The 27,984-nt window shown below is 38.7% G+C and overlaps 1 protein-coding gene across 2 annotated transcripts; it reads right to left on the reverse strand.

Moving 5' to 3' along the window:
* Positions 1 to 176: 176 nt before the first annotated feature.
* On the reverse strand, positions 177 to 27,525 carry LOC143737975 (atlastin-2). Of its 2 annotated transcripts, XM_077229791.1 has the most exons (14): positions 27,364 to 27,515; positions 22,922 to 23,196; positions 18,884 to 19,018; positions 17,131 to 17,235; positions 15,040 to 15,090; positions 12,538 to 12,594; positions 12,317 to 12,409; positions 9,426 to 9,564; positions 6,909 to 7,036; positions 6,781 to 6,837; positions 5,773 to 5,844; positions 2,417 to 2,848; positions 945 to 959; positions 177 to 854 (listed from the first exon to the last, which is right to left on the reverse strand). In XM_077229791.1, exons 1-14 carry the CDS (start codon positions 27,434 to 27,436, stop codon positions 744 to 746), a joined length of 1,743 nt encoding a protein of 580 aa, XP_077085906.1. In that variant the 5' UTR covers positions 27,437 to 27,515; the 3' UTR covers positions 177 to 743. The 2 variants fall into 2 exon arrangements, with proteins under 2 accessions (XP_077085906.1, XP_077085908.1); XM_077229793.1 differs by lacking the exon at positions 945 to 959 and having other exon boundaries at positions 27,364 to 27,525.
* Positions 27,526 to 27,984: the final 459 nt, after the last annotated feature.

Genomic DNA, 27,984 nt, shown 5'->3' on the forward strand with positions numbered 1-27,984 from the left:
ATAGTTTGTTTTAGTGGTAGAAAAAAATATATAATATAACTTAATAAAAACAATTTAGATAGATTTAAAATCTAAATCTGTATTGCTCAAGCAAGCAAATAAAAATCAAAAAATGGTCCAGTTTATTAAAACATTTACACTGTCCTCGAGTGAATCAAACACAAACGACACGTAAATGTACAGCGATTCATTTTAATCAAGTTCGAAAATAAATTAAAGAAACAATTATAAGTGAAAAACAATGAAACATTCCAGAATCATGATGCCCAAGGCAGATGGCATGAATGAAGACAGTATAAAACTGTGTGTGTGTGTGTGTGTTTCTCTCCAACATGGACACGAAATCACAGAAGCATTCCTGCAGATAAACGTTTTTCCTGCTTCAAAAGAAGAGTGTAAAAAACCTGGAGTTACACACAGATCTCACACAGCATGCCCTACACGTGAGTGACCAGCTTAAAATCCTAATCGGTACAGGAAAACACACCGGGATGGAATGATCGAAGCCGAGGAAAGTTCATCTGTACAGCAGGGACACACAAATCATTGGTACGGTTCTGCGTTCTCAACGAGGTCCTCTTCCAGAGGCCGAACGCTTCTCCACGAACACATACAGCATGGGAATGACATGAGAAAGAGGAAACCTGGTGAAGAATCCCCAGAATCCTCGGCCCGAGAGGGTGCACGTGCCGGATGCGTTCACGGCGCATTGGTTTCTTCAAAACGTGACGCTAGTAAAACGGCTAGTTCCTCTTCTTGACGTTGTTGTTCGATGACAGTCTCTGTCGCTGCGTCGGCATCAGGGCGCTCAGCGTCACTTTGCTCCTGGCAACTTCAAAAAGTTTGGAAAAGACCTAAAACGAGGGATGAGTGTTAGTAGCGCACACACACACACACACACACACTAGGTCAGAGGCCACTAGAGGGCAGAGGTCACGTCTCACCTTCCTCGGCGTCCTCTGTGTGAGCGTGAATGAGAAGAGAGCGAGACGTTACACACAACTCTTGCTAACACTGCATGTTCATTTGAAAACTAGTTTTTCTTAAAGTTAAGATGGAAATGTGACATGAGACGGTATTCTGAAAGCTTTAAAAAAAACTGGATTTTACAAGTAGAAAATGAAACGTGCGGTTGGTTCTGAAGCTCTTTAGTGTAAATTAATAAAGAAGTTACAAATAAAATTTAAAAAAGTATAAAATATGTAATGTAATCGAAAAACTGAAAATTCTAATAATGTTTAGTGCTTGACATGCCTTAGAAAATGTTTAATTAATCATATAAAATAATAATAATAATAATGAAATCGGAATACATAATTAAAATAATTAAATAATATTTACAACAGTGGAAAGTTTACTGGAGAAAAACACAAAATTAAAAATAAAATAATTGATAAAGTAATATAATAGAAACAATCACAAGGTGAAAATTTACAAATTGTTAGTGCTATTGACACCTGCCTTTTTACTATATATTTTCCTATAAAATATAAATGAAACAAAAAATAAATAAATACTAAAAATTTAATTATTTAAAATAAAATAAATATAATTGCACAACAAAGTTAAATATACAATATAACAGGACCAATTACAATATGAAAATTTTAATGTTTTGACAACTGCTTTAGAAAGTTTTTTCAGGGAAATTCTATGCACTTCTAATAACCTTAATCTGACATGATCAAAAACACACAGAAAGGTCATCAGATGTATGTCTTTAGTGCACCTGGACGAGCACTACAGGTGAGAGAGGAAACTACAGAATAAGAGTCTTATAAATAAGAGCCGGAGAGAGTTGCAATACAGACAGGAAGGACACACACAGATCAGCGTTCGGGGAGCGTTTAACATTTTTAAAAATGTTTAGTGCTTGACACCTGCCTTAGAAAGTAAATCATAAATAAAAACATATAAAATAATAATAACAAAAAACTGAACACATAATTAAAATAATTTAACAAAATATACAATAGAAAGTTTACTGGAGAAAATTATAAACAAATAAAAATAAATAGAATAATAAATAAATTAAAAAGATTAAAAAATAAAAGTATATATATATATATACACACTTTGTAAATTATATATATAAATATATTTATATATATAAAAAAATTAATAATAATAAATCAAATAAATTCAGATTAAATAATATAATAGAAACATTTTTAGTAATAGAAAATTTTTAGTACTACTGAAACCTGCCTTGCATCTATACTTTTTACTATAAAATAAAACAAAAATTTAATATAATATACAAAATTAAATGAATAAATTTGGATTAAAAAAAATGGACGAGCCGCTACAGGTGAGAGGGGACAAGAGGAAACTGCAGAATAAGAGTCTAACAGACAGAGGAAGGACACACACAGATCAGTGTGTGTATCAGAGGAGTTGTGTGTGTGTTACGCACCTGTTCCCACAGGGTTTCCGCCACGCAGTCGATGAAGCTGCCCACCTCTCTGAACTCTCCTGAGTATTTGACGTACGCCCAGATGCACAGCGACACCAGCGCTACGCCCATCGCCACGTTACACACCACCGCCACAGAGTTTATACCCATAAAGCCCGTCACCACAGACACCACGTACATCACGAACATCACGGCGAAGAGCGTGGCGGGCGTGCGCGCCGCGAAGAAAATGTTCTTTCCATCGTTGTGTTTGAGAAAGTTGGCGTAGGCGTCGTCGAGCTCCTGCTCCAGCTGGTCCTGATAGCGGCGGCAGAAGTCCTCGCCGCCCATCTTCTTCACCGCGCGGAACTGACACACACACGTCTGCTTCAGCTCGGTGTGGCGGCGCTCCAGATCAGCCGGAGACAGGTAGGGTTTGTCTCCGCCACACACCTGCACACAGGGGATACAGGAGTCATGAGTGTGTGTGTGTGTGTGTGTGTGTGTTTGTCTCCGCCACACACCTGCACACGGGGGATACAGGAGTCATGAGTGTGTGTGTGTGTGTGTGTGTTTGTCTCCGCCACACACCTGCACACGGGGGATACAGGAGTCATGAGTGTGTGTGTGTGTGTGTGTCTCCGCCACACACCTGCACACGGGGGATACAGGAGTCATGAGTGCGTGTGTGTGTGTGTGTCTCCGCCACACACCTGCACACGGGGGATACAGGAGTCATGAGTGTGTGTGTGTGTGTGTGTGTGTGTCTCCGCCACACACCTACACACGGGGGATACAGGAGACATGAGTGTGTGTGTGTGTGTGTGTGTCTCCGCCACACACCTGCACACGGGGGATACAGGAGTCATGAGTGCGTGTGTGTGTCTCCGCCACACACCTGCACACGGGGGATACAGGAGTCATGAGTGTGTGTGTGTGTGTGTGTGTGTGTGTGTGTGTGTGTGTCTCCGCCACACACCTGCACACGGGGGATACAGGAGTCATGAGTGCGTGTGTGTGTGTGTGTGTCTCCGCCACACACCTGCACACGGGGGATACAGGAGTCATGAGTGTGTGTGTGTGTGTGTGTGTGTCTCCGCCACACACCTGCACACGGGGGATACAGGAGTCATGAGTGTGTGTGTGTTTGTCTCTGCCACTCACCTGCACACGGGGGATACAGGAGTCATGAGTGTGTGTGTGTGTGTTTGTCTCCGCCACACACCTGCACATGGGGGATACAGGAGTCATGAGTGTGTGTGTGTGTGTTTGTCTCCGCCACACACCTGCACACGGGGGATACAGGAGTCATGAGTGTGTGTGTGTGTGTGTTTGTCTCCGCCACACACCTGCACATGGGGGATACAGGAGTCATGAGTGTGTGTGTGTGTGTGTGTTTGTCTCCGCCACACACCTGCACACGGGGGATACAGGAGTCATGAGTGTGTGTGTGTTTGTCTCCGCCACACACCTGCACATGGGGGATACAGGAGTCATGAGTGTGTGTGTGTTTGTCTCCGCCACACACCTGCACATGGGGGATACAGGAGTCATGAGTGTGTGTGTGTGTGTGTTTGTCTCCACCACACACCTGCACACGGGGGATACAGGAGTCATGAGTGTGTGTGTGTTTGTCTCTGCCACTCACCTGCACACGGGGGATACAGGAGTCATGAGTGTGTGTGTGTGTGTGTGTGTGTGTGTGTGTGTGTGTTTGTCTCCGCCACACACCTGCACACGGGGGATACAGGAGTCATGAGTGTGTGTGTGTGTGTTTGTCTCCGCCACACACCTGCACACGGGGGATACAGGAGTCATGAGTGTGTGTGTTTGTGTTTGTCTCCGCCACACACCTGCACACGGGGGATACAGGAGTCATGAGTGTGTGTGTGTGTGTGTGTGTGTGTGTGTGTGTGTGTTTGTCTCCGCCACACACCTGCACACGGGGTATACAGGAGTCATGAGTGTGTGTGTGTGTGTTTGTCTCCGCCACACACCTGCACACGGGGGATACAGGAGTCATGAGTGTGTGTGTGTGTGTGTGTGTGTGTGTGTGTGTTTGTCTCCGCCACACACCTGCACACGGGGGATACAGGAGTCATGAGTGTGTGTGTGTGTGTGTGTGTTTGTCTCCGCCACACACCTGCACACGGGGGATACAGGAGTCATGAGTGTGTGTGTGTTTGTCTCCGCCACACACCTGCACACGGGGGATACAGGAGTCATGAGTGTGTGTGTGTGTGTGTGTGTGTGTGTTTGTCTCCGCCACACACCTGCACACGGGGGATACAGGAGTCATGAGTGTGTGTGTGTGTGTGTTTGTCTCCGCCACACACCTGCACACGGGGGATACAGGAGTCATGAGTGTGTGTGTGTGTGTGTGTGTGTGTGTGTGTGTGTGTGTGTGTGTGTGTGTGTGTGTGTGTGTGTGTTTGTCTCCGCCACACACCTGCACACGGGGGATACAGGAGTCATGAGTGTGTGTGTGTGTGTGTGTGTTTGTCTCCGCCACACACCTGAAACACGGGGGATACAGGAGTCATGAGTGTGTGTGTGTGTTTGTCTCCGCCACACACCTGCACATGGGGGATACAGGAGCCATGAGTGTGTGTGTGTGTTTGTCTCCGCCACACACCTGAAACACGGGGGATACAGGAGTCATGAGTGTGTGTGTGTGTTTGTCTCCGCCACACACCTGCACATGGGGGATACAGGAGTCATGAGTGTGTGTGTGTGTTTGTCTCCGCCACACACCTGAAACACGGGGGATACAGGAGTCATGAGTGTGTGTGTGTGTTTGTCTCCGCCACACACCTGCACACGGGGGATACAGGAGCCATGAGTGTGTGTGTGTGTGTGTGTGTGTCTCTGCCACACATCTGCACACGGGGGATACAGGAGCCATGAGTGTGTGTGTGTGTGTGTGTGTGTCTCTGCTACACATCTGCACACGGGGGATACAGGAGCCATGAGTGTGTGTGTGTGTGTGTGTGTGTGTGTGTGTCTCCGCCACACACCTGCACACGGGGGATACAGGAGTCATGAGTGTGTGTGTGTGTTTGTCTCCGCCACACACCTGCACACGGGGGATACAGGAGCCATGAGTGTGTGTGTGTGTGTTTGTCTCTGCCACACACCTGCACACGGGGGATACAGGAGCCATGAGTGTGTGTGTGTGTTTGTCTCCGCCACACATCTGCACACGGGGGATACAGGAGCCATGAGTGTGTGTGTGTGTGTTTGTCTCTGCCACACACCTGCACACGGGGGATACAGGAGTCATGAGTGTGTGTGTGTTTGACTCCGCCACACACCTGCACACGGGGGATACAGGAGCCATGAGTGTGTGTGTGTGTGTGTGTGTGTGTGTGTCATACCTGCTCCATGCTCTTGTTATACGTGTCTTTCGCTCCTGCTACGGCTGCCAGGTTATTGGCTTCAGCGGTCGCCTGCAGCACACACACAAAACCACATCATTCACATGAGGATCACTCAACATATGCGAAGAAAAGATAAACAGTAAAATAAATATAGCTGGAATAATAGATTCAAAATAAATAACTAATACATACAGAAAAATGAACAATTAATTGATAAAATATATAATATAAAAAAAATTGACATTTGCCTTAGAAAGTTTACTAGGGGGACAATTCAAAATAAATGAAAAACACCAAAAAGAATAATACATTAATAAAATACTATACAATAAATGAAATAAATGCACAAAAATAAATGGATAAATTATGTAGCATAACAGAAACAATAACTACGTGAAAATGTAAAGATGTTTAGTACTTTTGACACCGGCCTTATAAAGTTTACTGGGAAAAAACAAATAAAGAAATAGAATAATACATTAAAAATAAATAATAAATGAACAAAATAAGATAAATTGATAAAATATACAATTTAACAAAAACAAATAGTATGTAGAATTTTAAAAATGTATAGTGCTTTTGACAAATACAAAAAACCCCACAAAAAAACAAAATTAATACAAAATATATAATATAAAAGAAATGTTTAGTGCTTTTGACATTGGCCTTAAAGTTTAATAGTGGAAAAACATTTTAAAATAAATAAACAATACAAAAATTTATAGAATAATACATAATAATAAAATAATAATACAAAATGCACAGAAATAAACAAAATAAATTGACAAAATATATAATAAAACAGAAAAAAAAAATATTTAGTGCTTTTGACATTTGCCATAAAAGTTTAATGGGGAAAAATATAAAAAATTTAATAAAAAATAAACAAATATAATAATACATTAAAAGAAATAAAAGAACAAAAATAAATCAGATAAATTGATCAAATACACAACTGACCAAAAAATGACTGTGCCAAAGCAGTATTTCTCCATGTGTGTGTACCTGTAACATGGACTTGGGGTGCGGCAGCTCTTCGCCCTGATAGATCTTCATGTAGGCCTGAGACAGAGAAACACACGCATCACTCCCAGCACACATCTGAGTAATGGAGACACTGGAAACACTCTTACTTTGAAATACTGTAGGAGATCTCGACACGTGACTTTAGAGCCGCTGATCTCCTTCTCCATCAGGTTCTCTGGAGCCAACAGCAGCGGAACCAGATTCACCAGCTCTTGCTTGAACTCGTCATCGATGTCTACACACACACACGTTTGGTCCATGCACTAATATTTATTTCCATTTCAGTGATCAATACTTATTTGGGCCATCAATGGATTTAAACATGATCAAACATCATCACACAGATGTGAAGACTGGGGCTCTATGATTTCATAAAAATGTGGAATTTGGCTAAATTTGGATGAATTAATCAAAAGTAGGGCTGTGAAATTGTGATCTGAACTAGTGTCTGTGAATATTAAACCACAAAACTGCACTGAAATATAAAGCCAACCCACCAATATTAAAGTTGAAGAAATTATGACAGCGATATATCACAGTAGAATGAATCACAAAATAACAATAATACAGATTAAGGAAAACCACACATTTTCATCAAAAAAATTATAATAATAATTTAAGTGCCGCTATTATGCTATTTTAAAGGCTCTAGCGCTGCCTTTGACTATGGATTTTTCTAGTTGACTGTAGCCGTTAATTTAAGCAATTAGTCGACTAATCGCGAGTTTATATTATTAAGCCATAAATCATTTCGAGCCTTTAATTGCCTATACATTACATAGCCTGATCAGCGCTCAAACACACGCATAAAGCCACAGCACACGGCAACTGTAATAATCATGAGTGTGTTACACGATTTTTGTGTCTGTTACAGATTACGCGATTTTGACTCCTAAAATATTGTCGTGGACAGGAAACAAATGTCAGATTACACGTTGCTTCCCGACCAGTCATCGTGTAAAATAGAAAAATAGTTCCAAAAGAGTTTGCTGTGGTACCGAGAACCGTAAAAGTTTAATGGTATTGGTAGCGACTACTATAATTTTGCTATGGTGACATCCCCAGTGCGAACTGTAAAATCTATTTAGTAGGGCTGCAGCTATCGATTCTTTTTGTAATCGATTAATCTAGCACTTAATCGATCGATTAATCGGATAATTTTTTGTGTGTTTTTAAACAACTAAAACAAATAATGCATAACGAAAATGATGTGGCTGTAAAATGATCAAGCATTTGGCTTTTATTTCTCAAAAAAAAAAAAAAAAAAAACTTATTCCAACTCCAACATTTGGCTCTAAAACTAGGCCTATTTATTGCAATTTTTACCCATTTAGTATAAGTGCCAACAATGTTCTATGCTCAATTACTTTGGTAGCCAATTAAAATGTCTTCCCCAAAAGTACGAGTGGATTTGGAGAAGCAGGCTGGGGAATTTCATTTTTTGTTTGTTGTCTGTAACTATTTGGAAGACGTGACATACAAACAAGGTCTCGCAAAGACTGCAATACAATATGTGTTCCTCCATCACGTCGCGGTGTACACAGTGAATGCATGCTGAAATTATTGTTGCGTGGCTACATGAAAGTTTAAGCATATGTGATGCATTGCCGCAATTGATCTGACTGGCGCGTGAGAGAGACGAGGGTGCATGTGTCTGTGTGTGTCTGTGTGTGTGTGTGTCTGTCTGTCTGTCTGTCTGAGTGTGTGTCTGTGTCTGTGTCTGAGTGTGTCTGTGTCTGTGTCTGTGTGTGTGTGTGTGTGTGTGTGTGTGTGTGTGTGTGTGTGTGTGTGTGTGTGTGTGTGTGTGTGTGTGTGTGTGTGTGAGAGAGTGTGTGTGTGTGTGTGTGTGTGTGTGTGTGTGTGTGTGTGTGTGTGTGTGTGTGTGTGTGTGTGTGTGTGTGTGTGTGTGTGTGTGTGTGTGTGTCTGTGTGTGTGTGTGTGTGTGTGTGTGTGTGTGTGTGTGTGTGTGTGTGTGTGTGTTTGTGTAAGTGAAGGGGTTCACACACCGAACGCAACTTTAATTATTTGCGCGAGTAGATTATACAAAGTCAGTGCAAAGACGCAAATAGACGCATCATTCGCGCCGGGCGTCGCGAATGACGCAAACGTCTTCCGCGCACGTTGAAAAATTTTAACTCGAGCTAATGTTTAAGCGTCTAACTAGACGCGATAGACGAGTATTTGACGCTCTATTCGCGTTCGGTGTGAACAGACCATTAGGTTATGTTTCAGTGACGCTTGGTGAGAGCATTGAGTGGATGTTTTCGGTTCAGATTCTGAATCATTGAAGTCGTACTGTTGTGGTATGCCAGGTCTACTTCGCAGTAGACACATTGCACCTTGTTCTCTTCCTTTTTTAGTATGTAATGATCCCAAACTTTAGACATTCTCTGCCGTTTATGTACATCTTTACTCTCCGCCATCGTGCCCAATACATTCAAAATGTATCACGCGCTATAGTATAGATCCGCGTATAGTGAATTACATTTTACATAGGAATTTAACGAGGCTTCGAGGCAGAGTTTTTGCCTCGAGGAATTTTTGTAATCGAGTAACTCGAGTAGCTCGAGGAATCGTTTCAGCCCTACTATTTAGGAGCATGTGTGCGAGTAATCAAGGCTGACCTCGTAGCCGGCCGTCGAAGTGAGGGTTAGTGGCCACTTTGAGTCCGGGGTGTGGCAGCAGAAAGCAGCTGATGTTGGAGAAGCACGAGTGGATGTGTTTCCTCACGTTCTGGAGTTCCTCGTGTTGATTCGGTTTCACCTGAGAATCACAGCATAAATCAGCACATGAGATCGAGCTCTCACCTTTCTGACTCTGGAGCCGCCACTGCACAACAATTATGAGTTTAAATTGCTGACACTTTACAATAAGGTTCATTAGTTAACACTAGTTAATGTATTAACTAACATGAACTAACCATGAGAAATACATTTGTTGCAGTATTTATTAATCTTTGTTAATGTTAGTTAATAAAACTACAGCTGTTAATTGTTAGTTCACAGTGCATTAACTAATGCTACAGAGTTTAAGAATTTCAACATTTAATCAGCATCTTCACATTAACAAAGATTAATTAATGCTGTATGCTTGCAGTTCAATATTAGTTCATGTTTGTAAGAGCCATTTTGTCTATTTAAACTTTATGTAAGTGTGTGTCCAGTAGGGGTGACGGGTGTTGCTGGAGGCAAAGTGCACAGTTTTTATTTCGTTTTTTTTATTGAATTTTCAAAATTACAGAATTTAATATCAAGTTTTTGACACATTTCTTTTGTGCACACAGTTTTTTTACCGCTACGCTACGCTGTAGAGGAAATCCGTACTGGTGAAGGACTTGAAACTGAATTTATTGACTGTTTATTGGACTCTTGCTTACTAGAAATGAAGAGCAGTCACGGTAAAATAAATCGACAATGTTAAATATATTAACTTGTGTGTGGACATTGCAGTGAATAATAATACGTTTATTTTATATAGCACCTTTCAGAAAACTCAAGGTCGCTTTAAAATAAAGTACAAATAAACATGACATCGAAACAACACAAATAAATTGAGATGGATAACATAATAGATAGTGGAACATAAACAGAAATCAAGGGAAACAAGTAGCAAAAAGATATGTTTTAAGGCGGGTTTTAAAATCGTAAGTACCGTAATTCCTCAAATAAAAACCGGTAGTCACTTAAACGCGGGGCCTCTGATAGTGGCCGGGGGCGGGGTCAACACAGACAAATAAAGGCCGGTCTCAAATTAAGGCCGGGGAAAATTTAGTGCTGATAGGTGATCTCCTGTGACTTTCATATAATGACATAACGTAACATACTCATTTTCCACTAGATATTTTCCTCTACATGTCATCATCGATGTCGGCCCACTCTGACGCGACACTGTGCTTTCACGCTGAGCTAAAGACGGACTTTCAGCGCTTGTCATACCGTATATCACAACTATTCAGTGTTTTTAACCACATCATGTTTATTTTAGGTTTCAGACTCTTAAATACATATAATTTATAGAAGAACAATACATTTATAGTTTGTAAAATACACAATAGTGTCTATGGAAGCGGCAATAACAATTAGGTCAAATATATTTGCCGAGGTGTTTTATTCATATCACAGTGCAAGTAACTATTAAGTTTACTCTGTTCTTCTCCCAGTTCACCGGCGACTTACTTTAATGTTTTTAGTGAGAAACTGATGAATTCACATGCTGTAATAAATCCAACAGACAGGAAGCTCTGAACTGCGGCCCAAACAAACATCTCTCACGTTACAGATCAAGATCATTTATAACGTTAAAGGTTTTTAAACGACACAACAAACTCTCTTACATGTATTTGATAATCGGAGTTTGGAAGTTTTAGCGAGTTTGTTGATATTTAGAAAAAAAGTGCTACATCTGTCATACAGCGCTAGTTTGGCTGTGGTGAAACACGTGCGTGCCAAGCATGACGCGTCACCATGGAAACAGGGCGGGCGGGCGGATCGCGATGCCGTCTCAACATAGTGATGTCTGTCAGCCATCGCGATAGATGATTGCATCGTCTATCGGCCCAATCCTACTATTTATGAAAAAGATGGAATTAGAAATAAAGGCCTGCCTCTAATAAAAGCAGTTACCTTCTGCACTTCAGGTAAATAAAGGCCCCGGTTTTTATTTGAGGAGTTACGGTAATAAGAGTAATAAGTAATAGACTTGGCTGCTAACAGTGCTTACTAAACGAACCTTATTGTAAAGTGTTACCGTTTTATTGATATCAAATTATTTAACGGTTTATTAAAAATTAAAGTTGAAGCACTAAAATTATTGACTGGAAATAAATAAAAACAAACTAAATCTTAAAAAAAAATAGCTAATATAATAAGAGTAAAATTACTAGAATTAAAATTAAGATAAAAAAATAAAAATAATTAATTAATATTATTAATAAAATTTTCTTCCAATAAAAAAACATTTAGTTATTGAGGGAAAATAGATGTAAAGTGTTACATTTCAGTAATTATGACAAAGCTGCTTGTTTTAAAACTGATATACTGTTAATTATTAATGTATATTAACAATAATTAATTTCGCGATTCCAAACTACCCTACCCCCCCCTCCCCCCAGCTTTTTTTCATGTTTGTTTTGACTTTTTTCAATAATTTTAATTCATCTTGAGAGCCCGTGAATGTGATTTCATCAAGTACAACATCGTAGTTGATCCTGGAACAACATTCAATCAACCAATCAGATTTGAGAGACAAGTTAATGTCAAGTTTAGGCTTACAACCAGGGTTAGGTGCTTCTACATCAGTGTTATTCACCCATCATTTCCCCCAAAAGTTATGGGTAGTGTTAGAGAAAGGAAAGGACAGGAATGCAACAATGTCGGTCTTGACTTGTTCCTGGCATATTTCCATTGTATTGACATAAATGTCTTGACTTGGCAAAAATCACAGTGACCGTTAAGAACTAGTGCTCTGTGTGACACGAACAAGAGAAACCGGTTTCCTACAGCATCATGTGACCCACCTGCAGTCTCTTCTCCAGAAACATATTTCCTCCATCCAGACCGTAAGCGTGTTCGTACGGGTAACTCCAGTCTCGAATGAGAAACATGAGGGACTGAACGCAAACACACACACAGACAAGTTACTGCAGAGTTATCTCACACACTCTCTCTCACTCTAACACACACACACACACACACACTCTCTCTCTCACTCTAACACACACACACACACACAGAGTACCTGGAAGGGTTTCTGGTAGATCTCCTCCATCGCCAGTCGGCCGTACTCTGTGAAGAGCTGAAAAAAAAAGAAGATTAAAAAGCAAAAACACATTATAATGCAGAAGCACCAAATTTTACTTGCTGCAGCCATGAAGTGCTTTACATGCAGACGGTTAAATCCTGACCCTCCATCACACAACGCTTCGATTCAAAAAGCATGGGAGTTTTACGAAATGGAACAAATCACATTTGCATTACGACTTCAGAAAACTATTTTCTTAAAGAGGTGGACTCTTGTAATGCCTTTAATACTCCAGTGATCATGAGTTATACTATCATATCCACCCTGTGTTATTTATTCTTTGTACTATTGCACAAGTGAAAGCACTTGAAAAAATGAAAGTGCAAAGATATAGTTAACAGGCAAAATGTATATATTTTACCAAATAATTTAGACTCAAATCGAAGCCATTTGTCTATCACAAAAGACATGTTAATATCACAAAAAATTAGCTTCTACAAGGTTTTAAAGTACCGTTTCCATGTTATCGCAATGCCCAATTTCAAAACACTTTTTGAGTGGTTAAGCTTTTAAATGATACCTAATTTATAATGGTGATGTATCATGATAAAAAAAAGTGTGACTGACGTTAAAACTGACATTTAACAGGTTTAAAGAGGTTTGAAATGCTAAAGATCTAGTGTTGATAATGTGAGGTATATCTATGCATCACATCTATTTACATATTTCTACAGAGCATCAAATCACAGTAGATAGAAGCGAACGCTGGGCTCCAGAATAACTTTTCCACTGGTTGCACTGGTGCTACCAACTTTCTCAGTTGGTCGCACCAGCATATGATTTAGTCGCACCTTTTTGTTTTTTTTTGCTACATGCCATGGGATTAATCAATGCATGCTGATGAATAGTGGTCTTAATCTGCGTACCCTAGTTTTGCACTGATGTTAAAAGACTGACAGTGACACAAGACCTCATGTTAGCAAAATGTTTTAATCTTTTAACTATCTAATAAAAAAACGTGCATGTTCTTTAATTTTCGAGACCTAAATTTAATTAAAAATGTTTTTTTTTATCTTTAATTTTCCTTAAATTTAGAATGACCTGCAATGGATGGGCCACACTGTTTAAAGAACAAACAATGCATGGCATTAGCCTCGTATCGCAACCACGGGTACGGTGGGCGGACGAACATTGTAGCCGGAGCTACTTCTCTCCGTTAATGTCTATGGCGAGTCACTGGGCAACTCCGCAGCCGAGCCGACCCCGGGATAAAATAGTCCGAATATAAACACTTATTATAGGCGTACCGTAGTGATTCAGGATAAGTCAAAAACACGTTTTGGAAAATGGATTCATGATGTACTCGTTCATTTTGAACATAAGTTACGGACTGCAGCAGCTGCTGATACAGCGGCGTTCTTGCGCATGCATGAATTTAACTGAGTAATACATGACCATGCGACCACATAAAAATTTAACTCGCACATTCTCAGAAAATGGTCGCAGTCTGGAACCCTGAAACGGCATTTAAGTTTTTAAAGGTTTAAAAAGCGCAACTTTTAATTTGACAGAGCATCATAAAATGCACCAAATTCAGGTGTAATGTAAAGTTTAAGGGAGTGTAATGTAAAATGTGTGAGATTTTTTTGTAAAATTTGTAATAATTTTGTTTGTGTATCCAAGTTTATTGGATGTTGATTTTTGTAAACTTAGATACTGTCTTGCATTCCAGACTTATCTGAGAATAAAGGTAAAATTATAAAATAAAAATTATATCATATAATTCTCGTAAAGACACCTTTAAAAACAAAAGACGTCTATCTGACGTATGAACCTAGACCAAGAATGAAACCGCACAGAGGATATAGGCAGGGAAAATATCCTATACTGTTTATTATTAGTAGTATTTCATGTAACAAACTGATTTAGAGCATTAAAACGAGTCTAAATACAACGTAACAGAGTGTGTAGAGCCACAAGTCCAACTTAAATGTTAAAATCCACTGATGATCATTTATTTTGACATTTTTATTCTTTACGTTTTAATTCTGTATAAAGGTTGTATAATTTTAATTTGTCCAATTGGTTTTTCAGATGTTTTATTATGTTTTAAGTTTGTTCTTTATTAGTTGTACAGAACTTTGGTTTCAACATCAGTTTTTTTTTTATGTGCCTCATAAATTAATAAACTAAAGTAAAAAAAGCTATCTGTGAAGAACAAATCATGTTGGGCTCCTCTATTTGATTTTTTCATTCAGCACAATGACATTCAGCCGTTTTTAAGCCTGTAAACACTGAAAAACTGTTTGGTTACGGACATTCTTCAAAAAAAATTTGTTTGTGTTCAGCAGAGGAAAGAAATTCATACAGGTTTGAAACAACCTGAGGGTGAGAAAATAGACAAATTTCATTTTCAAGTGAACTATTCCTTTAAGCTTGACTCAACATGTAAACACTCCTGCAAACACTCATGCATCAGGACTAAACAGTGAGTCTCACCTGAAGATGTTGCAGATCGTCTTCCTGAACGTTTTGGGACAAATTATAGACCTGAACATAGAAACAGAAGCATCAGGACACTGAACGTTCTGGTCACATGATCACACGGGACACGTGTCGTGCATCAGGCAGGGCTCGACATAAGCAATGGCCCGAGGCTAGTAAAAGAGTATGTCGGGCTAGTTGATTGGTCCGCGCGGGCCAGTGACTGGCCATCAGCAAAACAAACAGCAAACGTCATACAGTGGCGCGAAGAGTGTCAATGTTACTTCAGGTTATTTATAATGTGTTAAAATGTCAAAGAACTACGAGGCTGATACAAGAAAGAGGACATTCCTAGTAGGGCTGGTCGGTAAATCGAGTTTGTACAGTATATCGATTTTTTTTTAAACGATATGGAATGAGGCAATACCGTTTATATCGATACAGTAGTTTGATACGAGCACATCTGAAAAATAGCGGAGGACGCAGTGTGAGCTCCTGCAGTGAAAGAACATAGTAGAATTTGTCCTAAACATGACACAAGCTTATATTAATAATAAGCGCTTCAAAATAACTGGTAAGATATAGTTAACAAGTTTAAAGCAGCTTGCCCTGTTAGATGCTCTGACAGATACTGTTGCTGACTGACAGATGCGCTGTTTGAGACGTGGTGCTTTCCTCAGTGCTTAACTTACATTTCACTGGTATATTCTCCATCTGTAAATGTTAGAAAGTCAAACAAATATGTCCATTTCACTGTCAGGAGAGGACGAGCTTCTGCAAGTGAATCTCCGCTAAAATTCAAGCTTCCATTAATGAGCGCCGCCGCGCGCATGCGCGCCAAACAGACGAGCGCAATAGAATAGTAGCGCATTAATTCTGATTAAAATATACATATTGCCAAAATATTTGTTTTTGGAGACAATAAATGTGTCATATGTGGAATTTTAAACCCCAGAGGTATGTTTTTTATGAAAGTGAGCATTATAATGGGGTAATCAAACGCAGGCTAATATAATTAGTTTGTGCTTTTGTTTTTATTTTCATTTTTAGTTTAGCCTTTAGTCAATTTAAAAACAAAAGCATTATTTTTGTTTTTAGATTGTAATGTTACAAATTTAGAATGTAATGTGATTTTAACCACCTTTATGCACATAATATATTGCATAGCCTACATTACCTTCCCTATATTTGTTTCCATATCCTTCAATATCAACATTGTTTGGAAATCATTGGGCAGGATGTGAAATTTTTTTTTAAATAAATAAATACAGATTTTCTTTATCCAAACAGAAAAACGTAGAAGTACCGAGACATATATCGTATATCGCCATTTAACCAAAAAATACAGAGATATGATTTTTGGCCATTTCGCCCAGTCCTAATTCCTAGTGTCATGGAAAACACAGTACACCTGGGTGGAGAAAGGCGATGAGGGCATGTACTGTTTCATTTGCCGGAAATTTCCAACAAAAGCCGACCAAAATGCATAACCCGGTTATCTAAAAATAGTGTAATCAAATTCCCCCCTAAACTTCTGCCTAGCCCCCTAAAAATGTGTGATTAAGTGTAAGCTACACAAATTCGTGTTCGCTTCAGTCTTGTTATAATCAGATTATGCGCGTTCTTCATTTTTTCTTCATTGACAGTTTTTTAGGTCATAAATGTTAAACGAATGACAAAAATAATCAGGCAGACTAATATACTTTTGTCTAATTTCGCCATTTTGAAGTGAAATATAGCCAATGTAACATTACTCATCACTCATGTATTGTAATAATTAGTTTACCGTCATTGTGAGGGGACAAGAAAAATTAATCCTAATGTATACAATAAATACAATTTAATGGAAAAGTGCTTTTCCTTCTATTTCTTTCAGGGCCAGTAAAAATATAGAAGGGGCCAGTAAAACTATATTCAGCCAGTGGGGATTTTTTTTACGTTGAGCCCTGCATCAGGACACTGAATGTTCTGGTCACATGATCACACGTGACGCGTGTCATGCATCAGGACACTGAACGTTCTGGTCACATGATCACACGTGACGCGTGTCATGCATCAGGACACTGAACGTTCTGGTCACATGATTACACGTGACACGTGTCTTACCTGAACGGAGCTGGTCATGGTGCTGAGAGCGAAAAGTGTGGCGCAGTCTTTAATGGTGGACTGACTGTCAAACGCTCCCTGTGTGTCCAGGAGCAGCACTGCCACCTGCAAACACACAGATGGTCACGGGTTACTGAGCCAAAACACACCGGATCTCTATCTCTAACACACACACACGGATCTACTACGAGTGAGAATCACATCACAACTAAAATAATGTAATCACCAGATAAAGGAAAACATCACAGCTTGTTTAGAAAATATATCATAAAAATGGAATACTGCAGTTTTTATTATAAACGATTTATCGGTGCACATTAGGGCTGTCAAAATGGCTGAAAAGCAAAAATTCGAATTATATTCGAATTCTAAAGGAAATACTTGATGTTAGAGGAAGAGAGTTCTGTATTGTCCCCTGTGCCCAGCGCAAGCAAGCGCAATAAACAAATATTAACCAAATCAAGAATCACATCTTTTATTGAAAGAAAATAACATTTATTTTTAAAACTTTTGAAATAATTGTTCTTAAATAAAATATGATTTCCTTAATGTGCATGCAAGGAAAATTAGGTTCCAATAGTGCATTAAACTGTGTTTGTGCATCAGTAACCTGAGAAAACACTTCAACACACAGCGTAATGCACTACATGAACACAACAGCAAACAGCCATTCAGAAACACTCACTTCTACTCACTACATCTACATATTGTTCGTCAAAAACTCGAACGCAGGAGTGCGGAGTGCGGAGCACACTGTACACTGGATAAGCAAACAAAAACAAACCACGTCAGTTACATCATCATCATCATGTCTCGTGCGCCGCTTGACACACCAAAAATTCGGATGCACAGTTTTTGCATTCAAATGTTTATTTTTTTTTAAATTCGACGAATTTAAAAATTTTATTTGACAGCCCTAGTGCACATCATTATTGTGTTAATAATATTGAATCAGAATAAGTTCTTCGAGGGCGGGACAACCTGTCACTTACACGAGATCAGCCAATAGCAAAGCACTATCACCCAATCAATTCCCCACAGACACAATCAAGCCCCGCCCACATTTGCTTTGTTCCTGAAGCGGTTCACTCGGATATACAACACAATGCAACTTCCATTTCATGCCGACTTTAAAGGTGCAGTGTGTAAGTTTTAGCGGCATCTAGTGGTGAGGTTGTGAATTGCACCCAACAGAAGTTACGGTGGCCGACAGGAAGCGGTGTCGTCATCTGAGAGAGCAGAGAGTAGCCAGTTAAGCAATGAGGTTTCTTTACAAAGATAAATTAAGAAATTAGGTTTACTTGATTATTCAGTAAAACGATGTTATTGCGAATATTATTGTTACTTGTTCATCATTGTGTCAGTGTTTTATTCGCTGACTTTAGCAGCTTCTTTACACGAAGAACAACATAGTGACGAAACGGGTTTGTCCGTTCAGGGCCACCGTAGAAACATTGATGCAAGGGTGCCCCTGGTGTGTGTAGATAGAAATGCCTCATTCTAAGGTAATAAAAACATAACGGTTCATTATGTAAGGGCTTTATACACCACTGTAAACATAGTTATGCATATGATATTGCATTTCTGTCAACAGATCCTCCTAAATATTACACACTGCACCTTTAAATTTCATTTTGGCTGATGAAAACGTTTGTTCAGAGTGTTTTCTTTGATCTATATATTTCAGTAGAGGGGTTTCAGATGGGCGGCACAGGTGTTGGTTTTGTAGTAAATGATATGAGCTGATTTTTACCTTGCTGCCATCCAGTTTCTCCACCACAAACACTTCACTCCAGGCATGGATGCCCGTGGTCTCTCGCTCGCAACCGCCTCGCCACGTGAAGCCCGTCAGCGGCTCTTCATCTCCACCCAGCCATAAATCTGAGCTCTGACAAACACACACACACACACACACACACACACACACACACACACACACACGTTCAGCTGTGAGACGCAGAACCACTGTTTATGCTGTTTATCACAGGCCACCTGATGTCAGACTTTTCTGTTTTCTGAACCGCTCCAGTCACGAGACACCTGTGTGCTGTATGTTCAGTGTGAGAGGTCATTCTAAACTTCCAGACAAACTTGATAATACTCTCAACAGCAAAACAAAAGACTCTTTCAGACGAACACAAAACATCAGTGTTTCACAGTAAAGCGGCTGTAAAGGATTAAAAGCCAATCGGCAGCGTCACAAAAGCTGCTCTATAAACGTTCAGTGTGTGTGTGTGTGTGTGTAATCCGACATTCAGTCATAAAACTGGACCAGAATTAGGGATGGGCATTTTTCAAAGATATTGTATTTGAATATTTGGGCTAAAAAAAATCGAATATTCGTTTATTTAAATAACGTTTAACAAGAAAGCAGTATTTTTTAAGTTTTAGTTTAAGCAAAAAAATATATATAAAGAACAAAAGCATTTAAGCTCAAGCAGTGCAAATGAGGAAAAAAACGCTAATAATGTTAGCTGCCCTCGAGTCAGCATACGGTTATCGTGTTTATATAGTTTAACATGTTAATGTTGAGAAAAACAATAAAAACGTGCTGCGCTGACAGACGTTTCAGAGACACAGATAACGCTGTGATAAGCGAAGTTTCTAACAGCACTTCGTGTTTTCTGTTCTTTAACTGGTCTCCCTCAACAAAACTTAAAGGAAGCATATGTCTCGAAATCATTTTGCGATCAGATAAGTTATCATCTCGGCTCACTCAGCTTATGAATGTGAACGCAGTGATGGACAGATATCTTTCCTCATTCGACTGCTGTTTGGATTTGTGAGTTGTGATTTCTCATTGTGGTGGTGATATTATGATAACTCAGTTTCATTAATTATTTTGATTAAAAGTAATTCCATTTTGTAAGATCATTTTCATCTAAGTAATTCCAAACTTCGTGAAGCAGACGACGACATCATGTGATCAAATACAAGCAACTATACAATCAATTAAATACACTCCACAGCGCCACCCAGTGCATTTAATTATAACTGTGAGTTAGTGCTTGGGATTTATCATGGGTTCACTGCATTTACGGCCAGCAAAGCAACGTAGTAAATTTCGAATAGTAATTAATTTTTTTAATAATAATTATTAGTGCTGGGTTCAGATTCAGATGTTCCGATTCGATTTTGATTCACAAGCTCTCAATTCGATTCGATTTCAATTTGACTCAATGAATATAGATTTAATACAAATCCTATTTTCATAAAAAAAGAACAGTGAACAAGTTTACAAGTGGTTAAATAAAAAAAAGAAACGAAGAGCCACAAACCTGTATATTAAACTCTTATTATATTGGGTACATTAAAACAGAACCCAACTCTACATTTCAAATGCATACAATAAATAGACAGGATCTTGATGCAAGATGAAAAATGTATGCTGAAAATTGGACAAGTCAGAACAGTCGATTGCTTTGATCAAACAGAATCAGGTTATTTTATGTTTTAGGGCTGGGTAAAAATATCGATTCATCAATGCATTGCAATTATTTGTTTCTCAATTCAATATCGATTCATCAAATCCTATGAATCGATTCAGCCCACCGGCCAGTGGCGGTGCTGTGGGCAACACTCTAGTGAGAGCGTTCAGCGTTGTCCAAGACGCGCTTTACCAAAACAGCAAGATGACCGTCTATGAAGATGACGGACAGTAGCTGCACTCCGTTCAAGCCTGCACCACCAACCAGGGACGTCGTTAGCCCTATTTTAGGGGGGCTGAAGCTACCCCGAAATGTTCCTAAGCCCCCCTAAATGATAATAAGAACAATAAGTCTCCGGGAGTCACCCGCATTTTGATAGCGGCTCCCTGATGTCCGGAAATTACTTCAAATCTCCCGAAATCTAGAGCTCGCGAGCTCCAAACCGCATAGCGCGCGCACGACAGAGAGTGAGCACTGAGCACGCCATAGACAGAGAGCACGATAAATGTGCGCGCGTGTGTCTCACGAAGCGCATTTTTTTTATGAGTATGCACATTTTGTGTTTCTGTTTACATTTCTTTTATAACTTGAATGTATAGGAAGAAAGAAATATACTTTCTATTACAGTTACATGCACTTTCAGGGTTCTCAAGTCTCACGCATTGGCCGTGAGACACACGCAATTCAACTAGTTCACACGCCACACCGTGCATTTCTCACGCTGAAAAGGAATGCCAACCAAGTTGTCCTGCGAGCTTTATATACGTTGTATTCGAGGCGCAGGCACACAAAGTGAAGTTTCCTGCCGCCAGCACGTATCTCGGCCAGATTGCGTTCGTTACTAGCTAGGCATCATAGATGCGCGAAGCCGCGGAAGTTGACGGAACATTCTCGGCCACCGTACGTTCGTTACTAGGTAACCAACAACATCGCGCGAACACACGTCGTGATGGAGAAGGTAAATTGGAAGAAAGCTCGTCCAACATTTTTAGGCTAGAAGAACATTTAATATATAGCCCATCCTATACATTATTATTGATGCAGTCAAAAACTCTACAACTACTTTGCAACCAGGCCAGAAGCTTTGGCTCAGTTTGGCTAGCTTACGTTATTCTGACACTAAGGAAATGTTAGTGGGTATGGGAAGGAATGAAGATGCATTTCCTCATTTTATTTTAAATTATATATTATACTGTATTTATAGTCTTTCTAGTTACATTAAGGCTACATGTATTAAAGCACAGTGCTCTGGGTAATATTTTATATCCTGTCAAAACATACATTAATCATTGCCATTGCATTTGTATTTTTCAAAGATGTCAGGGAAAAAGCAAAAATATATTTTATCATTCTGGGCACCAAAGGGTAAGCCCCTTAAAAAGGTTGCAAGGCATCAAAATGTGCAGCAAACACTTACAACACAAAACACATTTCATAAGCTGGATTGTGTACTCTCTTGTGTACACACACACACACACAAACACACACACATACTCTAATATGTCCATTTGTTCACAATGTCCCACCACACAATAATTCAAAATGCAAAAAGATTTGTTTTTCCAAACTGTTTGAAGCAATTTGTTATATTTTTGTAATTTTTGTATATTTGTAATTTTGAAATATAACATTAAAGAGTATATTTGATGTGATGAATTGCTCTGTCATTTATCAGATTTACCAATTGTTATAATTTCAAGCTTTTGATAAAACTTGAGAAGCCTGCACTTTAGAGGTGTGTTAATAAAGCACCTGTTTGTTACAGTTATGGTTTGTATTCAACACATGTACAATATTGTACAGTTTGTTCTGCTAAATAAACCATGACAGGAAACATGCTGGGGTCAATTTGTTCTTAAACATTGGTAATACTGCACACATTATCTAAAAATACACTCAGGTACTTAATTACTTGTGTATTTACTAATTATTGAATCAATATCAAAGCTAATAAATCAATATCGAATCGAAATCTAATCGAATCGAAGCCTCAAGAATCGAAATCGAATCGAATTGTGAAATTCCTAACAATACCCAGCCCTATTATGTTTAGCTGTAACATGGCTGCAAGCTTATGAACAGTGGAGGAAAACTAATACTGGCTTTTGGGTGATTGATAAATAAATATAGAAGTAGAAAAAATCGATTCGTGGCCTTTGAGAATCGATTTTGATTCGACCACATTTTTAAAAAAAATTAAACGATTAATCGAAAAATCTACTTTTTTTTTTGCCCAGCCCTAATAATTATAGATCGAATATTAAAAAATTCAAATATGTGTGCACTCGCCTAACCAGAACCCGTACAAAAGTGAACGTTACTATCCTTCATATGTACTAGTCTGTTGAAGTGGTGTTCCTCACCTGGTTGTGCATGTATCTGAGCATGAAGTCCAGCAGGAATGATTTGCCCTTGCGGAAAGCGCCCGCCACCGACACCACCACCACATTGAGATCTTGCACGTGTTCCTGCAGGAGGATCCGCTCCAGCGCGTCTTCGTCCAGAGAAAACTCGTGATTATCCTCATCTGCGATTACGATCTGGATCGGCCCATACGCCTCCACCTCGTCTAGCAACGGTTCCTCGTCCAAATCATCAGAGCTCATCTTACACCAGACATTCTCCACCCCAGACACACCTGTGCAAAGATCACACAACACAAACACACATGAACATGAGAAGAGATTGCCTGATCCCTGAACCTGTTCTGAGAGCGTTTTCATCGTCAGATCCCTCTAAAAACCAGCTCACATTCATGTCAGGTTTGCACGGTTATGATTATGAGGAAGTAGCAACTAAGGATGCATGATATATCAGCCACTATATGGTCATTTTTAATGTTATCCTTATCGGCCTGATAAGACATTTTTGCCCTGAAATCTGTTCTGAGAGCATTTTCATCATCCGATCCCTCTAAAAACCAGCTCACATTCATGTTCGGTGTGCACGGTTAGTCAAGTCACCTTTATTTATATAGCACTTTTTACCAAAAAGATTGTTGAAAAGCAGCTTTACAGAGATAACTTACTTAAGCTGGACTATGATGCGATTTTCTTCTATATAATTTGATAAGATAACAGGAAAATAATGCAACAAAGTTTGTTTCTGCTGTACAGCAGATCTACAAGAAAATAGCATCATAGTCCACTTAAGTAAGTTCAGTGATGGATAATTTTTGTTGTAAAAAAGTTATTAATTTAGTTCATATATATATATATATATACGGTCTTGAACAGTGATGTCATCATCCAGCTTCAGCCGATATATGTTCATTTTTAATGTTATTGTTATCGGCCTGATTCGAAAATTTGGCCGGTGTATTAAAGCCGATAAATAATGTATTATTTCCTTCAGATGCGCACTGTTCAACATGATGGTTTTTAATTGCTTGAAATATGAAGTACTTTCAAAAAAGGAAAATACATTAAAGTGCAACATGTGCTGTCACATCGGCTACATAACATTAGAATGAGAACTTTACAATTGTGGTTTGGACATGGTCAACTTTTTGTAGAGTGAAATTCAAGGACTAAACAATTTCCAGCACTATCAAATTTAAATGTTATTTCTAATGTGATAACCAAAACATTTTCCCTGTTACTGTTATTAATAAAAGTTAAAGTTCCCCTGTGGTGAAAACCAAGTGTTGTTTATATGCAGTGTTTTTAATATGCTGTAAGACAAACCGTGTGTAAATTCATAAGTCGACAGCATTGCTGAGTATTTTCTCCTTAAAACTGCAGTGAACCAAAGACCGTCTCAAAAACACGGTTTGAAATCGCTGGTGTTTCTGACGTCACAAACTACCTTGTAACCAATCAGATCAACGAGTGATCGTCAACGAGTGGATCTCTGAGTGAGTGAGTGAGTGGAGGCGGGGCTCATTTGCATATTCATAGAACCGCGCATACTAAATAAGGCAAGGTTGTCGAGTTACATACAAGCTATTTTAAGGCATCATGTTTTTCTTTCCAAGGAAAAAAACGTTTTAAATATGTAATTTTGGTGATCAAAGATGAGCTTTAAGGGATAAAATTATTGATTACAGCGGGACTTTAATTTTATCTGCATCTCAACCCAAGCTCAGTGCTTTTCTGTCAAATCTGCATTTCCAAGAAGTAAACATGCAATATTAATAGTTACTGCACTTATACATGCAATTTTTTAAATTAAATTACCTATATGATTAAAAATCCCCCCCGACCCAACCCTTCAGCACTACCAGATCTCTCTAATAATGTTGGCCCGGTCGTCACAACTGTAAATCAATGATCAGTGTGTGAACAGAAGCAGATGAAATCACACCTGACGGAGAACATGGAGGAGTGAGACACAAACTGAGGGATCACATTAGGGGTGGTAATATACTAGCTATATAATATATAGTGGTAATATATAGTACATATCGTCACGTCCCAGAAGACCTCCTCCTCTTCTGGATCACTGCGTTTGTCCTCGAAAAAACATGAATGTGGTAAACGCAGTGACCCAGATCAGCTCGTCTAACGTTACACACAAACACAAGCGTTAGTCATATCTAGGACTAAATCTAGAACGGCTAGATCTAACCGCCGATAACAGAATCTTTGACATAAAAACACTGATCCAGCTGAATGTTAATGATGGATGAGGTATATTGAGAGAAAAGACCAACGGTTTCATTAGTGTTTGTGTTTTTAGTTAGTTGCACAACAAGGTTTCCATCCCAGAAGTAATTTGGTTCTGGATAACTAGATTATTGGCGCATTAATAAAGTGTTTACCTGCATGGACGCAGAGGCAGTGAGGTTATTTAAAGCAACATCTCATAAATAAAAAAAGAGAAACACAGAGAAACAACCCACCACTGCCCTGAACAAACACTCAACACGTAATCCTGAACTCTCGATAATCCTACATACACAAGTGCTTCTATTAGCCAAAGCCACACGAACTGCACGTTACGATCAATGTTAGTGTTGTGTTATACAGTAAATGTTAATGTAGAGATGCCACATGAGGGTAAATCACTCACAAAACAATATTTAGGGTTCAACAGTAAGTTCATTGAATCTCTTTCATTGGAAAAATTTGTAACCTTGGAATAATCAGTTGCAATTTAATAACTAACCACTAGTGTTTTGCATTGCCATTATTTTCCCGCTATTTTTTATTTTATTTTCCAGCTGTTTGCAATTTAAAAACCTAGTATTTTTTTATTGTAAAGAAAGCATAACATTTAATAAAAAAATATTTGTGTCAGCACAATGAGCACATATCTCTAAAAACAAAATATGTAGGCTAATTGTTTATCGCAATATTACAAATACAGAAGCAACGAGGCTTATTGTTGTCGTTTAGAAAGAGCATTTTTGTCCCAATATGTGCACAATTTTAGGTTTGTGCAAAAATTTCAGCACAATATCCACTACAAACAAAACCAATAAAACCCTCCTAACACAGATATACAGAAGCCTTGTGAGAGGAAATATTGCTCAGATATGGGAGATATTAGTCCTGGTTTAACACAAGGAACCTACCTATACTAGATTAACTATAAAAACTGAGATCATTCAGATCAAATCAAACACACACAACAAACGCAAACTCAGAAATAAATGAAAGCATCAATCAGCTGCGTTATATAATATAGTACAATAATATAGTATAATATGATGATTTGATGATCAAGATATATTTTGTTTTTTCAACATTGTTTTTTTTTTTGGGGGGGGGGGGGGGGGGGTGATACACTATCATTCAAAGGTTTGGGGTATATATATATATATATATATATATATATATATATATATATATATATATATATATATATATATATACACACACATATAAATAATAATAATAACAATACATTTATTCAGCAAGGACACATTAAATTTCAAATAAAAGCATTAAATTTCAAATAAATGCTGATTTTTTAAAACTTTTTTATTCATCAAAGAATGCTGAAAAGCAAATTCAGCTTTGATCACAGGAATAAATTACACTTGACTATATATTCACATAGAAAACAGCTGATTTACACTGTAATAATATTTCATTGTTTTTACTGTATTTTGACCAAATAAAAGCAGACCTGGTGAGCAGAAACTCTTTCAAAAACCATTTAAAAATAGTAATGTTTCCAAACAACACAACGATTGTATGCCATATTATTATTACTAAAATTATGTAACGTTAAATAAGAATTCCATAAGCGATACATAATTCAATATATGATCCCCAGAATCCGCCATACAACCCTCCAGAAACACAACATTATCAGTAAATCAGCTCTATATTATAATTCAGTCTCTAGAGCTGATTTCACCGTTATCTTTCATCTGAAATCTCCAGTTGTTTATGTTCTGTCAGTGATATTTTCTTTATATATACCCGTGTGGCCTCATAAACACAAACCACTGAAACAGACACTCGCGCGGAACTATTAAAAGTATTAACGATCATATAAAAAGCTTTAAAAAGAACAAACACACTCACGATACTGAAATCAAATCGATCGTTTTTGAAATCATCTGCATCAGTCCTCAGGTGATTTTTCATCCTGATTTCATCCAGCGATTTCTTAAATTGACGGTCATAATTCATACACCATTCTCACACTACCTGACGCCTTTGATTTACTGATGTTTATCTAATTCTGTTTGAATTAATTCTATTATTATTGATTTTTACCGCAGCGCGATCGCTGGCCTGCACGCGCCTCCCGCCAAACGGCCGTGACGCGACGCTCGCGCTCCGCTCCCGTTAAACGTGCAATAACCGTTAAACTCGCACACAATCGCGCTGTCTCTCGCCGGGTTTACCTTCGTTATATCGGTTACTTGTGCAGTTCTTTCCAGTGTGATTCCGGTGCTTTAAGCTGCTCTCCTCCGCCATCTTGACCCCCGTTCAAAATAATCGCACGCGCCTGACGTCACGAACGCCGCTACTCTCTTGCGCGTTCCTTTATCACGGCGACGCGCGGCGCATTCATGTAACCATGTGTGCATTTCATAACATTAAAAAAATACCATAGATCACTACCTCATCTGGCTCATCATACACTTCTGAGTTTTACCCCCCTCATATTCCACTGTAATTCACAGTCACTGTATACAGTAGCCTAATAATGAACATGAATTACAATGGAAGATGAGGGGGGTAAAACTCAGAATTGTGAGATCTAAACTCGGAATTGAGAGAGAAATTCAGAATTGTGGGATAAAAAGTCGCGCGAAGAAGCTTCTAATTGATTCACGTTCACAAATAAATAATTCATGACGTTGAAGTGGCTTTATGTATTTTTTATGTTACTATGATTGCGATACTATTATATGTTTTAAGTCATATTTTTACTTTCTTCTGGTTTCATTTTATTTTTAATTAAATGTTTAATTATTCTGTTGTGTTTTTGTAATTTGTATTAGTCTTTTTTAAATATGTCT

Source organism: Siphateles boraxobius, unplaced genomic scaffold (genome assembly GCF_051911475.1).
Source record: "Siphateles boraxobius isolate OS27281-9 unplaced genomic scaffold, OSU_SipBor_1 135, whole genome shotgun sequence".
In the NCBI taxonomy this organism is placed as follows: Eukaryota; Metazoa; Chordata; class Actinopteri; order Cypriniformes; family Leuciscidae; genus Siphateles; species Siphateles boraxobius.